This window comes from Trachurus trachurus, assembly GCF_905171665.1.
Source record: "Trachurus trachurus genome assembly, chromosome: 24".
Lineage (NCBI taxonomy): Eukaryota > Metazoa > Chordata > Actinopteri > Carangiformes > Carangidae > Trachurus > Trachurus trachurus.
Window position 1 is genome coordinate 13,972,336 of NC_139910.1, and position 19,561 is coordinate 13,991,896.

The 19,561-nt window shown below is 42.7% G+C and overlaps 1 protein-coding gene across 3 annotated transcripts in view; it reads left to right on the plus strand.

Annotated features, from left to right (window-relative positions):
- The window catches only part of utrn (utrophin), a 173,565-nt gene that overhangs the window by 11,280 nt on the left and 142,724 nt on the right, over window positions 1-19,561 (plus strand). For all 3 annotated transcript variants that reach the window (XM_084001333.1, XM_084001335.1, XM_084001334.1), the window contains exons 3-10: window positions 7,057-7,118; window positions 8,086-8,178; window positions 9,505-9,582; window positions 10,945-11,037; window positions 11,824-11,996; window positions 13,576-13,691; window positions 14,421-14,587; window positions 17,829-18,059. In XM_084001333.1, coding sequence (XP_083857459.1) covers window positions 7,057-7,118; window positions 8,086-8,178; window positions 9,505-9,582; window positions 10,945-11,037; window positions 11,824-11,996; window positions 13,576-13,691; window positions 14,421-14,587; window positions 17,829-18,059 — 1,013 coding nt within the window. The remainder of the gene's footprint in view (window positions 1-7,056; window positions 7,119-8,085; window positions 8,179-9,504; window positions 9,583-10,944; window positions 11,038-11,823; window positions 11,997-13,575; window positions 13,692-14,420; window positions 14,588-17,828; window positions 18,060-19,561) is intronic.

Below are 19,561 nucleotides of genomic sequence, written 5' to 3' on the forward strand. Positions count from 1 at the left end.
TTTTTTTTTTTTTGCTTTTTTTTTTGGTCCAGTAAAAGATGGCACAGCATGGGCTCAAACTCAGAGGTAGGAAATTTGACAGGTGTGTGACACATGGCTCGGTGGCAGCTAAGTGTACCACAGTGGTGTGATTACAGATACTGGTGACAAATTTGATTGTGCTGCTTAATTTCCTACAAACTTCAGAGCTATAACTTTTTAAAGATGCTTTTATGACATTTCCAATAAGTTGTTGATAGATTCATTTTTAATTGTCATGTTCTGTCGTCTTTTATAGAGAAGTTTACAAAAATGCAACCTCTGTCTGTCTTCATACCGAAAACCAAAAGCATGTTCGTCTTTAACTAAGCCAAGCCAATAGCTGGATAGAGATGTTTCGGTTAAAGGCAACTCACCCTTAAAACACATGTAATGCCAAACAATGGTTTTACCGAGTTGTAAGAAATTGCCCACTCACATTTTCTTTATAGTTTTCTCTTCCCTCTTTTCTTTGCCCTCTCATTTTACAAGCTGCCACAGTGATTTACAGTTGGCGTGTTGTGTCTCTGGTTTGTGAGGTGACCTGACTTGCCGCTCGCTCACAGTTCATCTGTACGCTCTGACTTCACAAAATTCCACCACCTCTCACCTCGTCAGAGTTATTATTCACCCGGTAATTTCACCCAGCGCACGCACCTATATGCCCAATACAGGGGTGTTTTTTCAAACTGCTAAGTGGGGATATGGGCTAATCTTTCTGGACGTTTGCAGTGTTTTCCTTACAAATTCCCAGATCTTGGCAAGGGGAAAAGTGTCAACAAGGCTGTGCCGGCTGGGGCAAGCTTAGACAAGTGACCACTGGAGGGAGGAGGAAAGAATGCATAGGAATTCATAGGAATTCTATGCATTCCTCTCAACCTACACGGTCAAAATAATGCACATCTCCACCAGCGATCTGTGAATAGGGCCGAGTTGTGTACTTTTTTTTTGTGTGTGTGTGTGTGTACATATGCAAGGAAAGGAGAAAGTTTGTCCGAGAGCAGGTTAGTTGAGTGATACACAATGGTTGGCTTGAAGGCCCCATCAGTGCGATTGTTGTAGGGCTGTGTTGTGTATGTGTGTGTGTGTGTGTGTGTGTGTGTGTCCTGTTTAAGGATTACGGCCCTCCAATAGGCTGTGGGTGGTACGTTTACTGAAAGACAAGATAGCTAACAGCTGAGCCTCTTTCCAGACAGCCGTTAAGGTGAAGTTAACCCTGAGAAACGTATTTACGAGTGCAGCCTCATCTTGAGAGTGGTTTCGTTGCCAAGTCAAGTCAACCCTTAAAAATTCAGCTCCAAAGTCTAGTTGCTATATAAATAAATAAAGTATATAATAAAATATAAAAAAGTATCAAAACACTTAATCCACATGGAACAACAACAAACACAGTTCATAATGAGAAAGCATGCAGTAAAATGTGTCGTTAGGACTTCTGTAATTTTGTGATGTCACTATTATAGCCTCAGCACCGTCCACCCTTCAAGCTTTTTTGTTGTTGTGTCTTAACTTTGTTTACAACAGGATACCACACAATAATTCTGTTGCTAAGCTACGTGAGAGAAAAATCTTGCCAACAGATTATTGCACAGCCTTCCCAGGGATATTAATAGCAGAGATCAATGGCTAAAATGTTTTTGTTATGAAATACTGGAACATTTTAACCCACATTCAGCCATTGGTTTGCCTGAGTAATTTTCCTGCTCGCCGGCCATCACCACTCGCCTCTACTGGTGAGTTTTCACCAAGCTACAATCCTGGCCCTGTGGTTGGCTTGTGTGCATCACTCTGGAAATGGTCAGCCAATCAGACGAGAGCTCTGAGAACACAAAATGCCCTGTTTGTTTGCGTGTTGCTACTGTGAGTGATCACCTTGACAGCTTTTAGACACATCCCAGTTGGTATTCTGCCAATTAAATTTCCAGTCCTGCCGGTACCGGGACTGAATGTACCATCGATCGCATTAACTGCATTCAGTGGCCACACATGCTTTTAAAGCTTTAAACACTAACTTGGTCAAAGGTAATTGTTCCTCACTGGTTCAGGCAGCTAAACTTAAATATCTCTATTTGTCCAGCCTCTGAGCTCTTATGTTTACTGTGTGATGCTGCTGTGGAAACCCTGATGGTTTGTTTGATTTTCACCTCAGTGCCTCCCACTGCTCCCCCCTCTCTCCCCCTCTCTCTCCCCGCTGTGTGGTCACAGCCTCTCTCCACCTGTGAGATGGAGGGATGTACTGGGAGACCAGGGCTGTATATTTTAAGTGCCTGCTCTGTGTTCACAGCTGGCTACTCTGAGGAACATGAGTGTTTCCGTGAATTTTTTTTTTCTCCCTTTCTCACTTATGTCATGATTTGTTTGCGGTTCATTTTTCTCAGTTTCCTCAGTGCTGTTAACTCTTGGTTATGTAATGTTGGTCAAGGAATGTTAGCTTTTGACAGACGTTGGTTGTGTTTAAGAAAACATATTTTTTTCCTCCTCAAGGTCTGATGTTCATAGAAATCTCTAAACAGGCTGTGAACATAAATGTCACAGAAATACTCGTGGAAAAGTGAGTTTGTCCTGTTTGTCAGGAAATAAACCCTGCACACTTGTGACTTGAAACACAACACTCTGGTCCTCTCATCCTATGGAGCGAGAATGTGTGTGTGTGCGTGCAGTATATCGACAGCATGTGTGCGCTCACTGAGCTGTGTGAGGATACCAGTGGGATTTACTCTTCCTGATGTAATCACTACTTCCTGTTTGGCCCGTTGTGGAAGCAAAACGCGTGTTCCTCAGCACATTAACTGTACATGACTCGGCACTGTTTGCGCCAAGTGTCGTCCCTCTGCTCACACCGAGGTGTGTGAGCGCGTGCGGCTAGTTTATGTGGCGTATGATGACTGATTATCTGACGGGGGTTGAATGATTGTTCTGCAAACAAATGTGCCTGTGACTCTCTGCCTCACTGTGCTGCACGGTGCAGTTTGTTCACTTCTACTCACTGGGCTGATAGGATATCTTTATCATATGACCAAGTGACCTATAAAGACTGTTTTCCAGTAAAAGCCTGTCAGTATGACTTAACTGCAGCAAGTTGCCTTGAATAGAACCAGGAAAGATTTCTTTTTACATTTTTAATATTCGTGGAAGCTCACATTCTGTGGCGGCCATAAACACTGATCTTTTTTTGTTTGATTCAGTGATAAATTAAACAATATTTATATGATAATGCTTTCCCTACATACGACAACCAATGACCATGATTAACTGGTTTCCTCAGTAACATTGAAAGAGGAACTATGCATGATTTGCACCATGATTAAACAGCTTCTGAGTAATTGTGATGGTTAAATGACTTGTTACGGGGAGAATGGAGGCTCTCTGCCTTCCACCTAGCCTCTCTTGGCCGAAAAAACCAACCCCAGAGAAACATGGACTGCTTGACGGCACTATGACACACACACGCCCATTAATCTGTAATCTCTTGTTAACGTTACCCACCTCGCTCCATGGTTTGCCTTCTCTCCGGGTTCATTGAAAACAAATGCACATGGCCAGGGGGGGAAGGACGGGGGGGGGGGGGGTAGCGGTGAGTTTTTACGACAGTGAAAATATGCACTCTCACAAACTTTAGGGGGAGCTCCGTAGAGGAAAAAAAAGCGACCAAAATATTCACTATCTGTGCTGATACGTTCTTTTGGAATGAATTCACACCAGGCCAAGCACCAAGATAGAGCCACATTGTGTTTAGTTTGTTATCTGTAGCAGTTTACTCTTACAGGGGACCGGGGTCAAGGTTAGAGTAGTGACAAAACTCACTGTTGATCTTTTTTTTTTTTTCATTTCTGACTACTGGCATGTTGCAGAAAAAAGCTTAACCTCACTGTGGGAAAAATCAGTCAATATGTAGTTTTAAAATAAGACCTTTACCTGCAGTTATTGGACACCAAAGTGTGGACGTCCATGATCCTGCAGCTTTTATCTAATTCCAAAAAAGTAGCTTGACGCTAAAACATGTTGAATTCGAAGTTGAAACATATAAACCCCAATTACTGGTCACACAAACATCAATTTAGGACCACAGCTGATGTGACGGACATAGTTTATGTGTGTGTATGTTTTCACAGTTATATAAATGTCAGCATGAGTGGTACGTAGGACATATGGGACATCCATGACTGAAGTACTTGTGTGGCTGAGATGTAAATAGTTGTAAGCAAAGTGACATTAAGTGGACATGTAATGGTGTATAAGTGTGTGTGGTGTATATACTGACTTCCCTTGGTGAGGGTATTTTTTTTCTCTCTTGCTGGGTGCTGACACACAGTCTTGAACCCACTTGCGCACACACACACACACACACACAGAGCACCGTCGCTGCTTTGATCCATCCGGCAGTAAGACATTCCTGTGCTGTGGTGAGTAGGGGCAGCAGACAGATTGAGGGGGAGCTGCACGTATGAATCAGGTGTATTGTCCTGTTAAGGTGGTATGGTGGAGTGCCCCGGAGACCTGAGCCCACCGGGACCCTCCTCTCAGGGGCCTCTGAGGCCCTCCGCAGGGTGTCGATAAGACTGTACGGACAGGAGGCCTCCATATGGGGCTTTTTATGAAGGGAAAATTGATATTGTGTTGAAAGCACACCTGTACTATACCTGGCCGTCGGCCTCATTATTATTGTGTGCTGTTTTCTAAATGTTCCTGGCAGCAGGTTTCTCTCCCTGTGGCTGTGTTTCTGCATCTTTTTATTTTTTTATTTCATTTTGTGGTTTGCCTGTCTCTTGCCTTATCTGTCAGGACATGCTCAACCATTCCACCGTGATTGATTACCATCAGTTCTTGCCCCCCCCTCTCTCCCTCCCCCTGTCATGGCACCTACTCTTTGTCAGTCATGCTGTCGTTTTATTTTTCAACACAGCCCCTCTTTTTGTTTCCTGCATTCTTCCCTGTGTCGACTTCTTCATTCAGCACCACCTTCAACCGTCACCTTTTTGTCCTCTTCACCTCCTAAGCATGAATCCTGAGGCTATTACTGTTGCTCCCAAAGATTTATGTGGAAAAAATGTAGATTTATGTGGGTCAACATCAACATACTCTCAGGGGAGCATTTAACAGTCTTCTGGGTCAATGCACTTTAAAGACAGTGGCAAAGAGGAGGATCCAGTGCAAGTGTATATAAGTTAACCAGACCAGGTAACGACGCGTGTTTCCTGCTTTTTTCCACACACATAACTAAATACTTGTTGCTGTAGTCCCATCTCCATCTTCACGTGTGACATTTGTGGTAAATTAATAAAGTGCAGAAATGACGCATGTTCATTTCCTGAACAGAAAAGCTGGAGATGAAAACGTCCAAAGTATGAAACAATGTGATGAAATGGAAGTTGCAGAACCTTTATTCATACAGCTGAAATGTATTGGCTTTATAATCTGGACAACATACATACAACTTCAACCACCATTTAGCTCATCCCCTCACCTCTCACCCCCACCTCTGTACATTCTTGTTTTTATGCTCCTTCTCACCCAGCCAGCGGCTACACACACACACACACACACACACACATGCACACTCCACACATCCCAAACAAAGAAGCCGGCGACTGCTGGGGCTGGTGATCATAACCTTTGACCCTTTGTTCAGTTCATGGTGCTTTACACAGCGGCCACTTGAATGACAGTGGCAGTTAAACACTCATACACATGTGTACCACTTCTCTGCCCCTATGTATTACCGTCTTTGAATGCAGTCGTGTTGTCAAGAAGCAGATGTGAAACTCTGACTCATTCCCTCAGGTGCACAAACCTGAAACAGACTGATGACTCGATGAACTTGTCATTAAGGAGGCTACAGGAAGGGCATGAGAGAAAGAAGGTGTAGTTTGTAGGTTATGCAGTCTCTGTGTGTTTGCCTTCAGTCTTTTAGACTTCAGATAAACTTTGGTTGTGATTCACGAGTCTGATGAACCAAACTGTTTATCCTCTGTCTGTAATACGAATACCTTACAGAATCTCTGAAGGCCTGTCCTGCTTATTTCATTTAGTTTGAAGTCTTATAGCATCTTTTCTCATTGTTTTAGATTATTATTTGTCTTCACATTAAAAATGCATTTATTGTGAACCCATTGTGAGCAACAGCATAGTGCATCACAATTACCTAACCAGAGTAACTTAATGGTGCTTCACAGAAAAAGTCAAAAGAACTTAATGGGTATTTCTCGCATTTGAGAAGCTGTAACCAGTACATTTTTTTGAATCATTACTTTGCAAATTAGTTTTTATACATTCTGTTGATTAATCTAGTCTCTCCACTGATTGACTGTCTGATCATGATCGTATCAGATTTCTACCTTTTCAGTTATCATTGTGTACTCAACATCTGCAGAGGCCGCTAAACCTGATGGTCAATTATGGTTTACAAAACATTATGCTATACGTTTTATTAAAGTAACTTGTATAGATGGTTTTCCTCCTTAGTGAGGCAAAGTTCAAAGTAATTTTCTGAGTGAAGTGTAAGGTTTTGCATGAGCTGCCATGTTCATCACTCAGGCACATCAAAGCAGCTGAGGCACAATGAGGCCTTAGAAGACAGAGCCATGTTGGAGCGAAGGCAGGAGGAGCAGGGAGGGAAGAGGTCAGGTGGGATGAGAATGTGAAATATTTGTACAACAGGCTTCAGAAAAGCAGGGTAGCTACATGTGCAATTAGTGTTTTTCTTTTTTCTTTTGACAGAGTGTTGTGTTACCTTTATCCCCGACAACCTTTTTGACATTTTGTACCCCACAAATAACACCTGTTTTACCCACAATCTGTTGCTGTGATTTTCTGATGTTCCAGCCACATTGATCACGGGGGCTTTTAAGCAGCGGTGCCTCCAGCTACAATTATGTCATTGAGAGTGATTTTGCACAGTTCCTGGAATTAAACGAGTGGAAATGGCTTTTGATGGTTTACAATTTTCTGTGCTCATAACGAGGAAGGTACTGACTGTCGATGTTAGGTTTTTGATACACCTGTCAACCTTTCTGAAAGCCTCTTCTTTCTGTTCCACAGATGAGCACGATGCAGTACAGAAGAAAACGTTTACCAAATGGATAAATGCACAGTTCTCCAAGGTAATGTAAAGATTACTGGTTGGTAGCCACTTGTTAAAACACATGATAAGATGCAACTGTAATCTGAAATGTCAAGACGGAAAATGGGATGTTTCATCTGCCTAGAGGAGTAGACGAAACTGACTAAATATTCATTATCATTGTATAAATGTTGTAGCACTTGAAACTGCAGATGGCAGGAAAATTACACTTAATTTGTGAAAACAAGGCACAGAGCCTGATTGCAAATGATCAGAACAATGAGCTAACCAACACATTACTTTTCTTTTAATGCCTGTCTCAGTCCATTATTCCGCCCAGCAGCAGCTTCTGTCAGAGAGCTAATGGCTTTTATGTGTGTGGTCCCGTTTTCTTTTCTTTTTTTTTACATTTCACTGACTCAAAAACACACCACTCAGAGACTTGTGTTGAAATATCTTAGCTCCATTATGCTAACTGGTCCTGTTTAAATATTTGCAGAACCAACACAATCATTAAAGCTCTTCAATGCTTTTAGTTTCACTCTCAATTCTGTCTCATGTGAATGATGGCGGGTTTTTTTTTTTTTTCACAATCCGTCAAACTTTCTCTTCTTTCCTATATTTGACACTGTTTCTGGTTCCTGTCAAACAGCCATTAAAAGAAGCTGCATCATATTCTGCGTTAAGTCTGGACTGGGTTGTCACATACATTCACAAAATCCACGTTAGACTCGGAGAGAGTCACTGAGACAAAACCGACCTTTGTTGAACACTGATTTCAATATTATTTTTTGTAAATCTGAGTTGCTTACATGCATGCAAATATTTACATAACTGCCATAAATATATACAAGACGTTTAACACAGTATGAGCTTCTTTGTTGAGCACTTGTTTCAACAACATCTGGAGTACTGCTCCTGGGCTGCAGCCACACATCTTTGTGTTGTGTTATCAACAAACAAATCACAAAACCAAACTTACTCGTTGTACTGTTTTCTCCGATCAGACGGGGAAGACGCCCATCAAAGACATGTTCACTGACCTGAGGGATGGGAGGAAGCTGCTGGACCTCCTGGAGGGTCTCACTGGCTCTGTCCTGGTGAGTTTGCAAAACCTGCAGATTTTTTTTGTCACAGAAGTTAAACTTTTTTTTTTTTTTTTTACAATGGCCTTTAAAATTCCCAAGATATAATCAGCTTCAACACTGCCACATGCTATGAGGCAGAAAAACACGTTTGCCACACAAAACTTTAGGTTATTTACATAACCCCGGTTCTCTGAGTAATATGAGTGAGATGTCTCACTATGGGCTGCAGCGAGGCGTGCATCCCATAGTGAGACATCGAACGAAATATTATGAAAGAGAACCGACCTTAGTTGCACACTGATTTCAAGGATGGGTGGGGAAGATTATCGGCTATGCAAGTAATGAAATTACAGCAGTGTAGTGTTTTTAGAGCTGAAGGGTGACTGCTGCATCCCCTCAAGCCACATGCATTACCTCATTTAAACTCCACCTCCAAGCTAATGTAAACAAATGAGCCACTCGGGGGGCCTCAGCAGATGTTTTTGGGTCCCGTAATAGAAACTGTTCAATTGAAAACAAATGTTTTGCAAACACATCATATCATAGCTCCCATTTCGTTAATTATTCATACTTAAATGAGCTTATATTATTTAAACCATTGCTACTTTCTGTATCTTGGTATTTTGTGCATGTGTGTTGCTTCTAGTTTGTAGTTTGTTGTAGTTTTTCCTCTGCAATAGTTTTGCTTGGTTTAGTTGGTCAGATTAAAACAGCAACAACAGAAAAAAGTGAAGAGATAAATAATAAGATTACATTTGCGTTTTCACAGACGAACCACACTTATGTTTCACAGGATATGCTTTTTTTTTTTTTATCAGCGTCACCTTCCTGTCACCTCTTTAACAACACACACATACACACACACACACACACACACACACACCCTCTGTGATACCAAAATACTAATTCTATAATTGGGTGCTAATGGGTGGTTGAGCTATGAGAAGACTAAAGAAGGATTTGCAGCTGGCAGCTTTCCATCCTCTCATTCTTTCCATAAGTTGACCTGTGGGCACTGCTGATTGGGTAATGGGTGTGATGAATGTTTGGTGAGAAACACCCTGCTGAGTGATGACATACTGTATCTTGCTCACTTTCATTTTTGTACATTTTACCCCCTAGTTTGACAGAGGACAGATACTGAATGCTTGCAAATGAATATGTCACAGGGTTGTGGTTAACGTTAAAACCAGTTTCTTTGGAATCACTGAAAAACATTATACACATTACTGTGATGATTGTATGTCAAAACTGTCGAAGATTCCTGTAGCTTTATTCCAGGCTAATGAATGGCAAACGTGTGGTCAGGTGATCTCTGTTGTATTTCCTCTTCCTCAGACCAAAGAGCGAGGCTCCACCAGAGTGCACTCCCTCAACAATGTCAACAAAGTACTTCAAGTCCTGCATCAAAATAATGTGAGTACCTGGTCGTTTCTGCCATTTTGGTATCGTCAGCATCAGATGTGGTTTGGTGGATATCGCTGCATATCAGTGTTTTTTTTTTATCTGGTGTGATTGAGGCTAAGCAGTCTGCTGCATTTTTATGAGTACAGGACAGTCCAGTGAGAAAAAAGATATTGAACTGTCAGATTATCTGCTCTTGTGCTCTCTCCACAAATAGTTTGCCCACAAAACAATTTACATTATTCCCAGCTAAGGTAGCACTGGCTTGATCAAAGCAGAAACACTTCCTGAATCTATAACGGACTAGACATGCTCTCCTTTGGCTGTTAATCTGAATATGCCAGTTTGTCTACATTGTGTTCTGTATTTGTCTTTGTCTCTGTGCCTCCTTTGCTTCTTCCCTCTCTTTTCCCTCCTCCTCTCTGCGCACAATGGTTGCTCTTAATGCTTTGACCTTAACAGTGGGAGATAAGGGGCAGGACATGCTCATGGGAAGTAACAGAGGCTGCAGTTTGCATGCAGCCCCTGCTGGTTTCTCTCCTGCAGGAGCCAAAATCTGTCAGCTGGCTGTGAGGAACAAGGTTCCCATGAGCCTTTCTGCTGACTGTGGAAAATGAAATAAGGACTTAGTTTACTTTAGATAAGTAGAACTCATAAAATACATGATGTTTCCAATTTAAGTATAGAAACCACATTTATCATTGAAATGTGCTGGACTTTGAAGTTATGTTTAGCAGTGGAACAACTCTCCAGTGCACATTTAGCTTATAAATCTGTGTCCAAGGAGCAGCAGTAGCCACAGGATTGAACAATGTGATACTTTCAATGTTGCAATGCAAAACAATAAGTAATGTTTTTGGCTTCGGTGGTTGAAAACCACTTGGGTGGCACGGTCGTGGATTCCCTCTGCTCCGTCTCATGACCTGAAGTTACATTTGTGCCAAGGAGAATTGCTGCTTTTTTTGGGAACTCGGATGGAAAGAAAAAGAGTGGGAAGTGGTGTTGTGGTGGGGGATGAAGCTAATTGGAAACGGAGATACTCTTAAGGTCAAAGGTCATATGTGTGGCAGCCAAGACAAGTCACTTCATAGTTTGACCAGACGCTTGACCTCATGTTCCACTCTGTGCCCTGATCCTCTCCAAAATATTTATATGTAACCACACCACATTCAGCCTCACCTCATGGTAATTGCCTGACAAGCCTGCAGTCACACTTTATAGGCAATGGCATCTCTGGAAGGCCGTAGTTCAGATGGTGCTGGTTCATTAGAAACACAGCAACAGAGTGGTAACTCATTTGCTTTTGAAGCAATGTGATTTATAACAGTTCTGCTTGTCTTATTAAAGTATTCATCGTCTGCCCCTCTCTCTCAGGTTGATCTGGTAAACATAGGAGGGACAGACATCGTGGATGGGAACCACAAGCTGACTTTAGGCCTCATCTGGAGTATTATCCTTCACTGGCAGGTGAGCGCGCACACACACGCACACACACACACACACACACACACACACACACACACACACACACACACACACACACACACACACACACACACACACACACACACACACACACACATACACACACACACACACACACACACATACAGTCAGTCAAGTGCTGCTCCTTCTATCAACCCACACCTTGCACATGCACACACACGCACAAAGACTCATTAATGTTTGCTGACTGAAACTCACTGATGTTCCCCAGGGATCAGAAATACAGATGATGGAAAATCATTATTGTTGTGCACACATGCGTGTATGTAAACATCCTTATCATGCACTGCTCTGTGCTTGTGACCCGTTGAAAATTGAGGCAGCCACTTCAAATGTAAATAGAGGTTTGAGCACTGCCAGGTCTTTCAATATTAGTTTTTAATTATTCTTTCATTACTACTAGTTAACTTTAATGTCACTACTGTCGCTGCATGTAAAATGTGTGTGTGTGCGCGTGTTGTGCATGGTAAAAATATAAATCCTGCAGAATTTGCATATAATTATAGACCGCTGAAGTGATAGAGAGTACTTTTTGTCGCCTCATTTCTTTTCCATTGTGAACATCTGTGCCAATCACAGTGGGGATGAGGTTTTAGATGTACAGATATTGTGTACCAGATGACTTACACATTACTTGGCAGTTTAGTTTTGTGGAAAAAATATGAATTTTATTAAAGGTCTGCAAGTTTAAGTTCTTGTTTTTCACCGACATTGACGTGTGTTCCTCCATGTTCTTCCATTGTGCAGGTGAAGGACATCATGAAGGACATCATGTCCAACCTGCAACAGACAAACAGTGAGAAGATCTTACTGAGTTGGGTACGCCAGTGCACCCGCTCATACCCTCAAGTCAATGTGCTCAACTTCACGACCAGCTGGGCCGACGGCCTGGCTCTCAACGGCATCCTACACCACTTCAGGTGAGGAGGGGGAGGGGGAGGGGGGCACACCCAGGTGATGGGAGGTTGGGATAGAGGGGGAAGAGGAAGAAATGTGATCATGGTGATAACATTTTCACAGCTGTGACCTGTTACCTTTTTGCATTCGTGCTTTTGTTTTCAGGACATTGTGTTTGAATTGTGTTGTGTTGACTCATGCCGGCTTTTTGAGACTGTATTTTCCAAACTCTTACCTGCCATGTTGTGATATTACCTACGTGAGATGAAGCTTCTGCTTAAGGTCGACACTAGATATTTGACATGTGCCCTTTGACTCTGAATGTAAATCATACTGAGCACAATCTGAGACCTTCAAATGCTGTCAAAAACCCAAGGCCTGACATTTGTGTGTCAGAATCTTTCTGCGAGTGTGTGTGAGACTGAGCGGGAGAGACTGAGAGGATACCCAAGCTGCGTAAGTGGCGGAAGGTCAGGTTGACAGGTCACCGCCTACAGGGTCTGTGTACACTGCTTGACGTGGTCTGTTTACGCCTGTCATGTCACTGTTTGCACACGTTTGGTGTATGTGTGTGTGTGTGTGTTGTTGTGTGTGAAAGAAAGGGAAGGAGAGGAGTGTCAGGGGTGTTTTCCCCCCTCCGTAACCCCTTGTCCTTACTGGTGACATGTGTGCACAAGCACACACGCACATACACACACACACACAGGCCTGTGAGCTGTGAGAAAGGCCAGTGTTGGTTTAGACCTGGGCCAGGGTTTAGGTGGATCACTGAACACACACATTCCACACCCAACCGGCCTCAACACAAGTTCCCCTATGCACTAACTACTCAGGGACGAGTCGTCTATATGCAAGGGTCATATATGGGTCTCAAATGCAATCACATCTGTGGCAGAAGCTGTGGTACTAAAAATTATATTGAAATGAATCACTCAAACACCCAAGTAGAAATACACTGCCCGTCCAAAACAAAAGTCACCACTTGGATTTAACTAAGCTAATAGATAAGAGCCTCTCATTGGATAATTACTGTATGGATGATTATGTTTCAGCTGGCAACAACTTCTCTAACCCTAACTGATGGAGTCTCATTTCTTAAACAACCATATCGGAAGACACATCCTGTTGTCGTGGAAAATAAATATGTTAATCTGTTTCAGAAGGGTCAAATTATTGGCAACAAGCAAATAAAACATCTAAGGAGATTGCTGAAACTTCTAAAATTGGGTTAAGAACTGTCCAACACATTATTAAAAACTGGAAGGATAGTGGGGAACCATCATCTTCAAGGAAGAAATGTGGTCCAATGTGACCACAGAGTCCAGACCTTAACCCCATTGAGAATCTTTGAAAAATTAATGCAACTCTGGACGGAAATAAATGTTGTGACATTGCAGAAGCTTATCGAAACGATGCCACAGCAAATGCATGCTGTAATCAAAGCTAAAGGCGGTCCAACAAAATATTAGACTGTGTGGCTTTTTAGGGGGGACAGGCTGTGTAAGTTTGTTTGAATCAGTGGTGAGTGAATGATCTCATATGGGCTTCATTTTGAAAAACTGACCTTGCTGACCTCATCTCTTCTGTTCTCTGTGCTGTCAGGCCGAACGCCTTCAGCTGGGATCAGGTGGTCAGGCTGAGCCCTGTGGAAAGACTGGACCATGCCTTCACTGTAGCCAAAGACCAGTTGGCTATTGAGAGGCTACTGGATGCTGAAGGTACTGAAGCTGAGTCAATGTGAACACTTTCCCATTATTGCACACACACTGGTGTTTATCTTGGACTGAATGACTGTAAAAAAGTTTAATAAAAATGACAATTGGTGATAAATGAAGATGCATCAACTACCTTTTATAGTTGTACCATAAAAAGATCAAAGTTGGCTTTGGAACGACTTTTCTTTACGGTCCAAAATTCCCACATCTTTAAACACAGTCTGTGCTCATGAAGCCTACCTTCATGTCCTGCCAGCAGTTGGATAAACCCACCGTGGAGCAAATAACCTGGTGTTGTCTTTGGCTGGGGATTTGTAAGAAACTGTGCTGGCTCATTATGTTTTTCTACCTCATGAAGCACCTGTGGCTGCTCCGTGTGCACGTACTTGAGCTGTCTAAATCAGACACTTCTTGTTATGTCATGACCGAGGGGCAGTCACACCTGACCTGTGTCAAAGCCATGTATAATCAGTACAACCTGCCTCAACCTGCCTCTTTCATTCCCCACATAATCTCCCCCTGTCACCCTTTACTGCGTTCTCGCTTTATCTGCCATGCTTCTTTTCTCTTCACGCAATTTTCACCTCTTTACCCCCCCCCCCACCCCACTCATGCTTAATTTGTATCTTGGATCTTTCTGCCCCACATCCATCTCCATCCCACCATCTCACACCTAACCTCCTCTGTCTACTTCCCTCTCTCTCCCTCTCCCTCTCTCTCCTTCTCACTCAGATGTGGCGGTGCAGTTGCCAGACAAGAAGTCCATCATCATGTACGTGACATCGCTGTTTGCGGTGCTGCCCAAAGAAGTGAGCATGGAGGCCATCAGAGAGGTGGAGACCCTGCCGCGCAAATTCAAAGCGGAAGCTGAGGACTCGGGTCCAGGCCTCAGTGCTCAGGTAAAATATACAGTATAGTATGTTACATGTGATATGATACAGGAGGAAACAAGACTAGTTTTTAATTTTAGGGGGAAAAGAATAAGTTGGGCGTGTGGGTTTAGGCTGAAGGGAGATTCACCATGCGTTTCTCACAAGCTTTAAACCTACCTAAGGTGGCCACCGGAGTCTGCAGCTGCATCTGTTTTTCAAAGAATTCAAGGTGCTCTTTCATGTGCAAACTTCCACAGCTGGTAACCAGCAATGTAGACAGAAGCACAGTGGGTCCAAACTTCAGGAATTTATGATTGGAATTTAAAAGAGTCTTTCTTAGCAAATAGTTGTTTTTACTTTTTTGTAAGTTTGGAACCAGATGCAATTTAAAAACAAACTTAGGTTGTGGTTCAGGCTGTTTTTAGCCCAGCGGGGGAATGCATTCGGCATTTTCTTTCTATTTATTTGGAGAAAAAAAAACTTTAATACTTTTCCTTGATTATTTCAAGTAAAATATTTATCAGCAAAACAAGCAAAACATACAAACATCCCAGCTCCTTTTAAAACAACTAAAAAGCTCAGCTCGCACAAAAAAAACCCAACAGCAAAAAAAAACCAGATCACATTAACCCATAAATGCCTGAAGCTCTGCTGCTGTGCTGCGTTTCTGATAACATTCAGTTTGAAGGCCACAGACTCTGTTATGTGCAGGCATACGAAGTATTGCAAAGTGTCTCATTGTGTGTTGCCAGATAGAATGAGTCACTCCCACTCTGAAAAAGCCATCTCCTTCATTCTCTCCAGCACTGCTCATGAAAAGCACAGCAGGCGCAGGCAAATAGGGAGCAGAGCCATGACTCACCACTCTGACATTAGCCAACAGACCGAACTGCATGCTCCTGGAAACACAGAGCTGTAAAGGGGATGGAGGGAAATGAGGGAATAAATTGGTGAGAACGGGAGTGTGTGCATTGAGTTGACAGGGAAGGTTGTTTGAGCATTAAAGATGTCTATGTGCTGGTGGTGAACGAGTGGCTGCAGTATGTAACTTCTGTGCACACAGGGTGGTCTTTAAAGCTTCAACTTAACTGATATGCACTTACCTGCTGTCTGTGATTGTTATCTATGCACTATTTAGTTTCGTCCTGTTCATATTCTTACTATATACTTCATAATAACTCCAAGTCCAGAGCGTACCTTGTTCAAATCGATAAGAATTTAATGTGTGCACTTAAGGTTGTATGTATTAGATGCATTTGAAGCCTCTCCAAGCCCGCGGTGCTCGCAGCTTTCAGTTACATTGCCGTGGGGCAGCTCGTTTCGGAGGTTTTTAGTCAGAAGTCAGAAAATCCCCAAAAACCACCTCTTAAGTTTTTTATTGTCCATGGGCACATACTTCACACACCCTGGAACGAGTGCTGGAAAAGTCTTTTTTAAATAGTGCTCTGATTGGTCCAACACGGGGTTTACTTTCCTGGCACGCTTCCTCTCCCCATAGGAAGAGATGCTTAATGCTGAAACTTAGTGGAGGAAAAATAAAGGCTCTTTGTTTCGGATGCCTGTGTTCGGTTTCTCCCCTTAGGTTCACAGCACTGGTTTGTGAAGTTGTATAGGTGTTTTTTTTTTTTTAAATGCCGATTTTAGATAATGCTTTTAAAAATTCATGACAAGTTTGGTTTGAGGTGCAGTGAAATGTTCATTACCATCTCTAGGGTTGGAATATCACTGATGATAAGTGCACTGGTGTGTGCATTGTAGTAAATCATATGCCCCAGAATCACAGCTGCAAAAGTGATAAATGCACAGATTGAGTTGAGCAAATCATCTGGTGATAATAAAATGTTCTGTTGAGCCAGACCACAGCTATTTTACAGCCATTCAAGTCAATAAATAGACCAAGGCTGCAGTTTTCTCTCTCGCTTGTTCTCTCTCTCTCCCATGCCTCTCTGTCTTCCCTTGTCTGCCTCTGCCAGACAACACTGGTCTGACATAAGGACTTACAGTATTTTTGTGGCTTATTCCAAAATATCCAAAAGGTCGTTGAATATTTTCAGCAGGTGACCTTTCCCTGAGTTTGCTACACACACACACACAACTGCTTTGTGATTTCAGTCCGGTAAACAAAGGTCCATTTGACTTGTTGCACTGGTTCCTACACACCCATTAGCATTTCAGTCATCTTCGACTTGGCATGGCAGCCACAGCAGAGATTTTATCTGCTGTTCATTTCAGCTCCAGACAGATTTGTTGAGCTCCTTCAAGCCCCCCTTTTCTCCATTTCCATCACCAAATGGAAACCTGGAATAGTTGAGTGCTGTAGTCGACGAAGGACATCACACATCTACAATATGAGGTGTTTTTATTGATGATATCTCTGCTTTGTGTATTTCGTACGGGTTGGATTTTTGAAAAGCATGGTCAAAAGAAAGTCGATGAAGGTAACTGTACCATCAGGACGACTGTCACCACAGGAGAGGGTAGACTTCCGATATAAATCAAGTCTGTTGAGTCATTTTGAAGTCCAGTGTATGAAGTATGAGGTCAAAGAGACTTGATTCAACTTTAAACAACCCCCCTCCTCTCTCTGTAAAGTCAGAGTTGTCTCCTCAAATTCAGTTTTTGACTCCCTCCTGTCCTTTGAGCTGCTACCATCCATCTCTCTGAGTGCACACCCAACTTTCCCCTTGATACGGGGTTTGTTTCAAACTTACTGCTATTCCTAGAATGAGGATTGACCTGCGCAGCGTGCCAGGGGCACCTCCCAGCATCCCATAATAGGCCAGCAGTTGTTATTTTTTTCTCTTTCTCCACTGAGTGGGGCAGGTCGCTCTGCATGCTCCAGAGCAGCACAGGCCCCTCCTAGATGTCTGGTTCTATTTTAAAACTTGCCAGCTGATGTTAACAAATGAAATTCAGAGTAAAGGACAAGTGAAAGTTTTGGGGAAACATCATGTTTCAAAGATATTGTTGTGCTCACAGTTTTAGCATTTCAGTTTTGTGTTGTGAGTTTTGATACAATGCGAATGTGACATATTATAAAAAGAAAAAACATGTTTTCGTTCCAGTTTAAAACTTGGCCTTGTATAATAATAATAACAACGTTACAATGAAAGACTACATTCCTGCTGTACCTTGTTATCTATAAAGGTTAGGCTTTGTGAAGTACTTTCCTTTTTTAGTATTTTTTAAGAAATAAATACAGTGACGACCTCACAAGGCCTCTGAGTGTCTGTACCAGTGATCTCATCCTCTGCCTCATGTTTCTCAGCCTGCACAGACGGAGCGAAGAGGCAGCAGCCCCCGACCTGAGACCCCGAGCACCCTGACGGAGACAGAGGGGGAGATGGAGGGAGGCTTCATGGAGGTGGACCTGGACACCTACCAGACCACGCTGGAGGAGGTACTGACCTGGCTGCTGTCGGCCGAGGACGCACTACAGATTCAGGATGAGGTGTCGGACGACGTGGAGGAAGTCAAAGAGCAATTTCACACACACGAGGTAAGAGGAGAGTCAAGCACACACCCACATGTAAACAGAGGTTTCCAGAAATTCCTAACTGTGTAAAATCTTAGTGGCTTAATTAATTGTTTCCTAAATGAACATACACTGTATCAGCTGGGAATATGACATTATATTGAGAAGCCAAACATTTCCCACTCTTACAAGCACAATATCTCAGTGCCGCTGTGAAACAACCAAAACATGGCACGGACATTCGCAAGGACCCAAGGATGAACTGATGGGTGGGCAGGGTGATAACACTATTTTGGTTTCTGTATCTCTGTAACACCCTGAAAACATTTCTTCAAATTTGGTACAAACATTCACTCGGACTCAAGGACGAACTGATTACAAGGTCATGGTGACCTCATAAAACAAGATATTGGACTTGTGAACATCCCATCGCTCAAACTTGTCAAGTGAATCCTTTTAAATCTCACACACATCCACTTAGACCAAAGGATGAACTGATTAGACATAGTAGCCAAAAGTCAAAAGGTTAAGGTCAGGGTGACCTCTGAAAATACTTTTTTAGCTGTTAGTCAGGAATTTAGACAGAAATTATGACACAAATGGTTAGTATATGGCTCTGATGCATGATCGGTGGAGGCATAATGTAGTTTGTCTGTCACTGTCACGCTCCATGTTGGAGACTGACAAATGTTTCCCAAAGATAGAGGCCTCCCACGGCCAACAGTACATGCTCCGAACATGACGGGAATGCCAGGAATCCTGCTTAGAACAGTAGCGTAAAGCACCCTATGGTGTCCTGGCCCAGAACTCACTGGCTTGCTTGAGAGGGCGTATTTTCTGGGTCTGCGTTTTGTGTATGTGTGTAAAGGGGCTTTGGCTGGATTCCCTTGGCTGAAATGTGAATATTTGAGAAGTCTAATGTCTGGAATCCAGGTCAAAGCAGAAAGCTGGTAGTGAGACTGAGCGCAACAAGACCCAAAGCCTCTTTAACAGCCAGGCTTTTCAGGAGATCTAAAAAAAAAAAAAAAAAAAATCAGTCCAGTTTGTTTCTGCCTGGTTGTTCATGTACTTACTCCAGCTTCTCCGGCAAAGCCTCATCAAAAACAATGTGCTCAGAGGTGCCGTCAAAAATGCTTACTCATCCAGAGAGCTCACGGAGAAACAGACAATAACTCAGTTCATTGGCCTTCATGTCGCTGAGTCCAAGAACCAGTAAAAAGCACACAGGGTTCAGAAGCATCAAACTCCTTCAAATGTACTCTTTTTTTCTTTTTCTTTTTGAGTCATTTCTCCTCTCTTCTGTACAATTTGCCCCTGTTGAACACTCGACAAGACCTGCCCTTGAGTTTGTGTTCACAGCTTTGTCCTCACTAACACAATTAGGTGATGCTCAGTTTTTTTGCAAGATGTTCTCAAATGTTAAACCAGGTGAAATAAGAGGGAATCCAGATGTTAGTGTGTAGGTGCCAAGTGCCAGCACAGAGCCCAATATTATATAAACAACGGCAGGCCAGGGAGTTCGACTG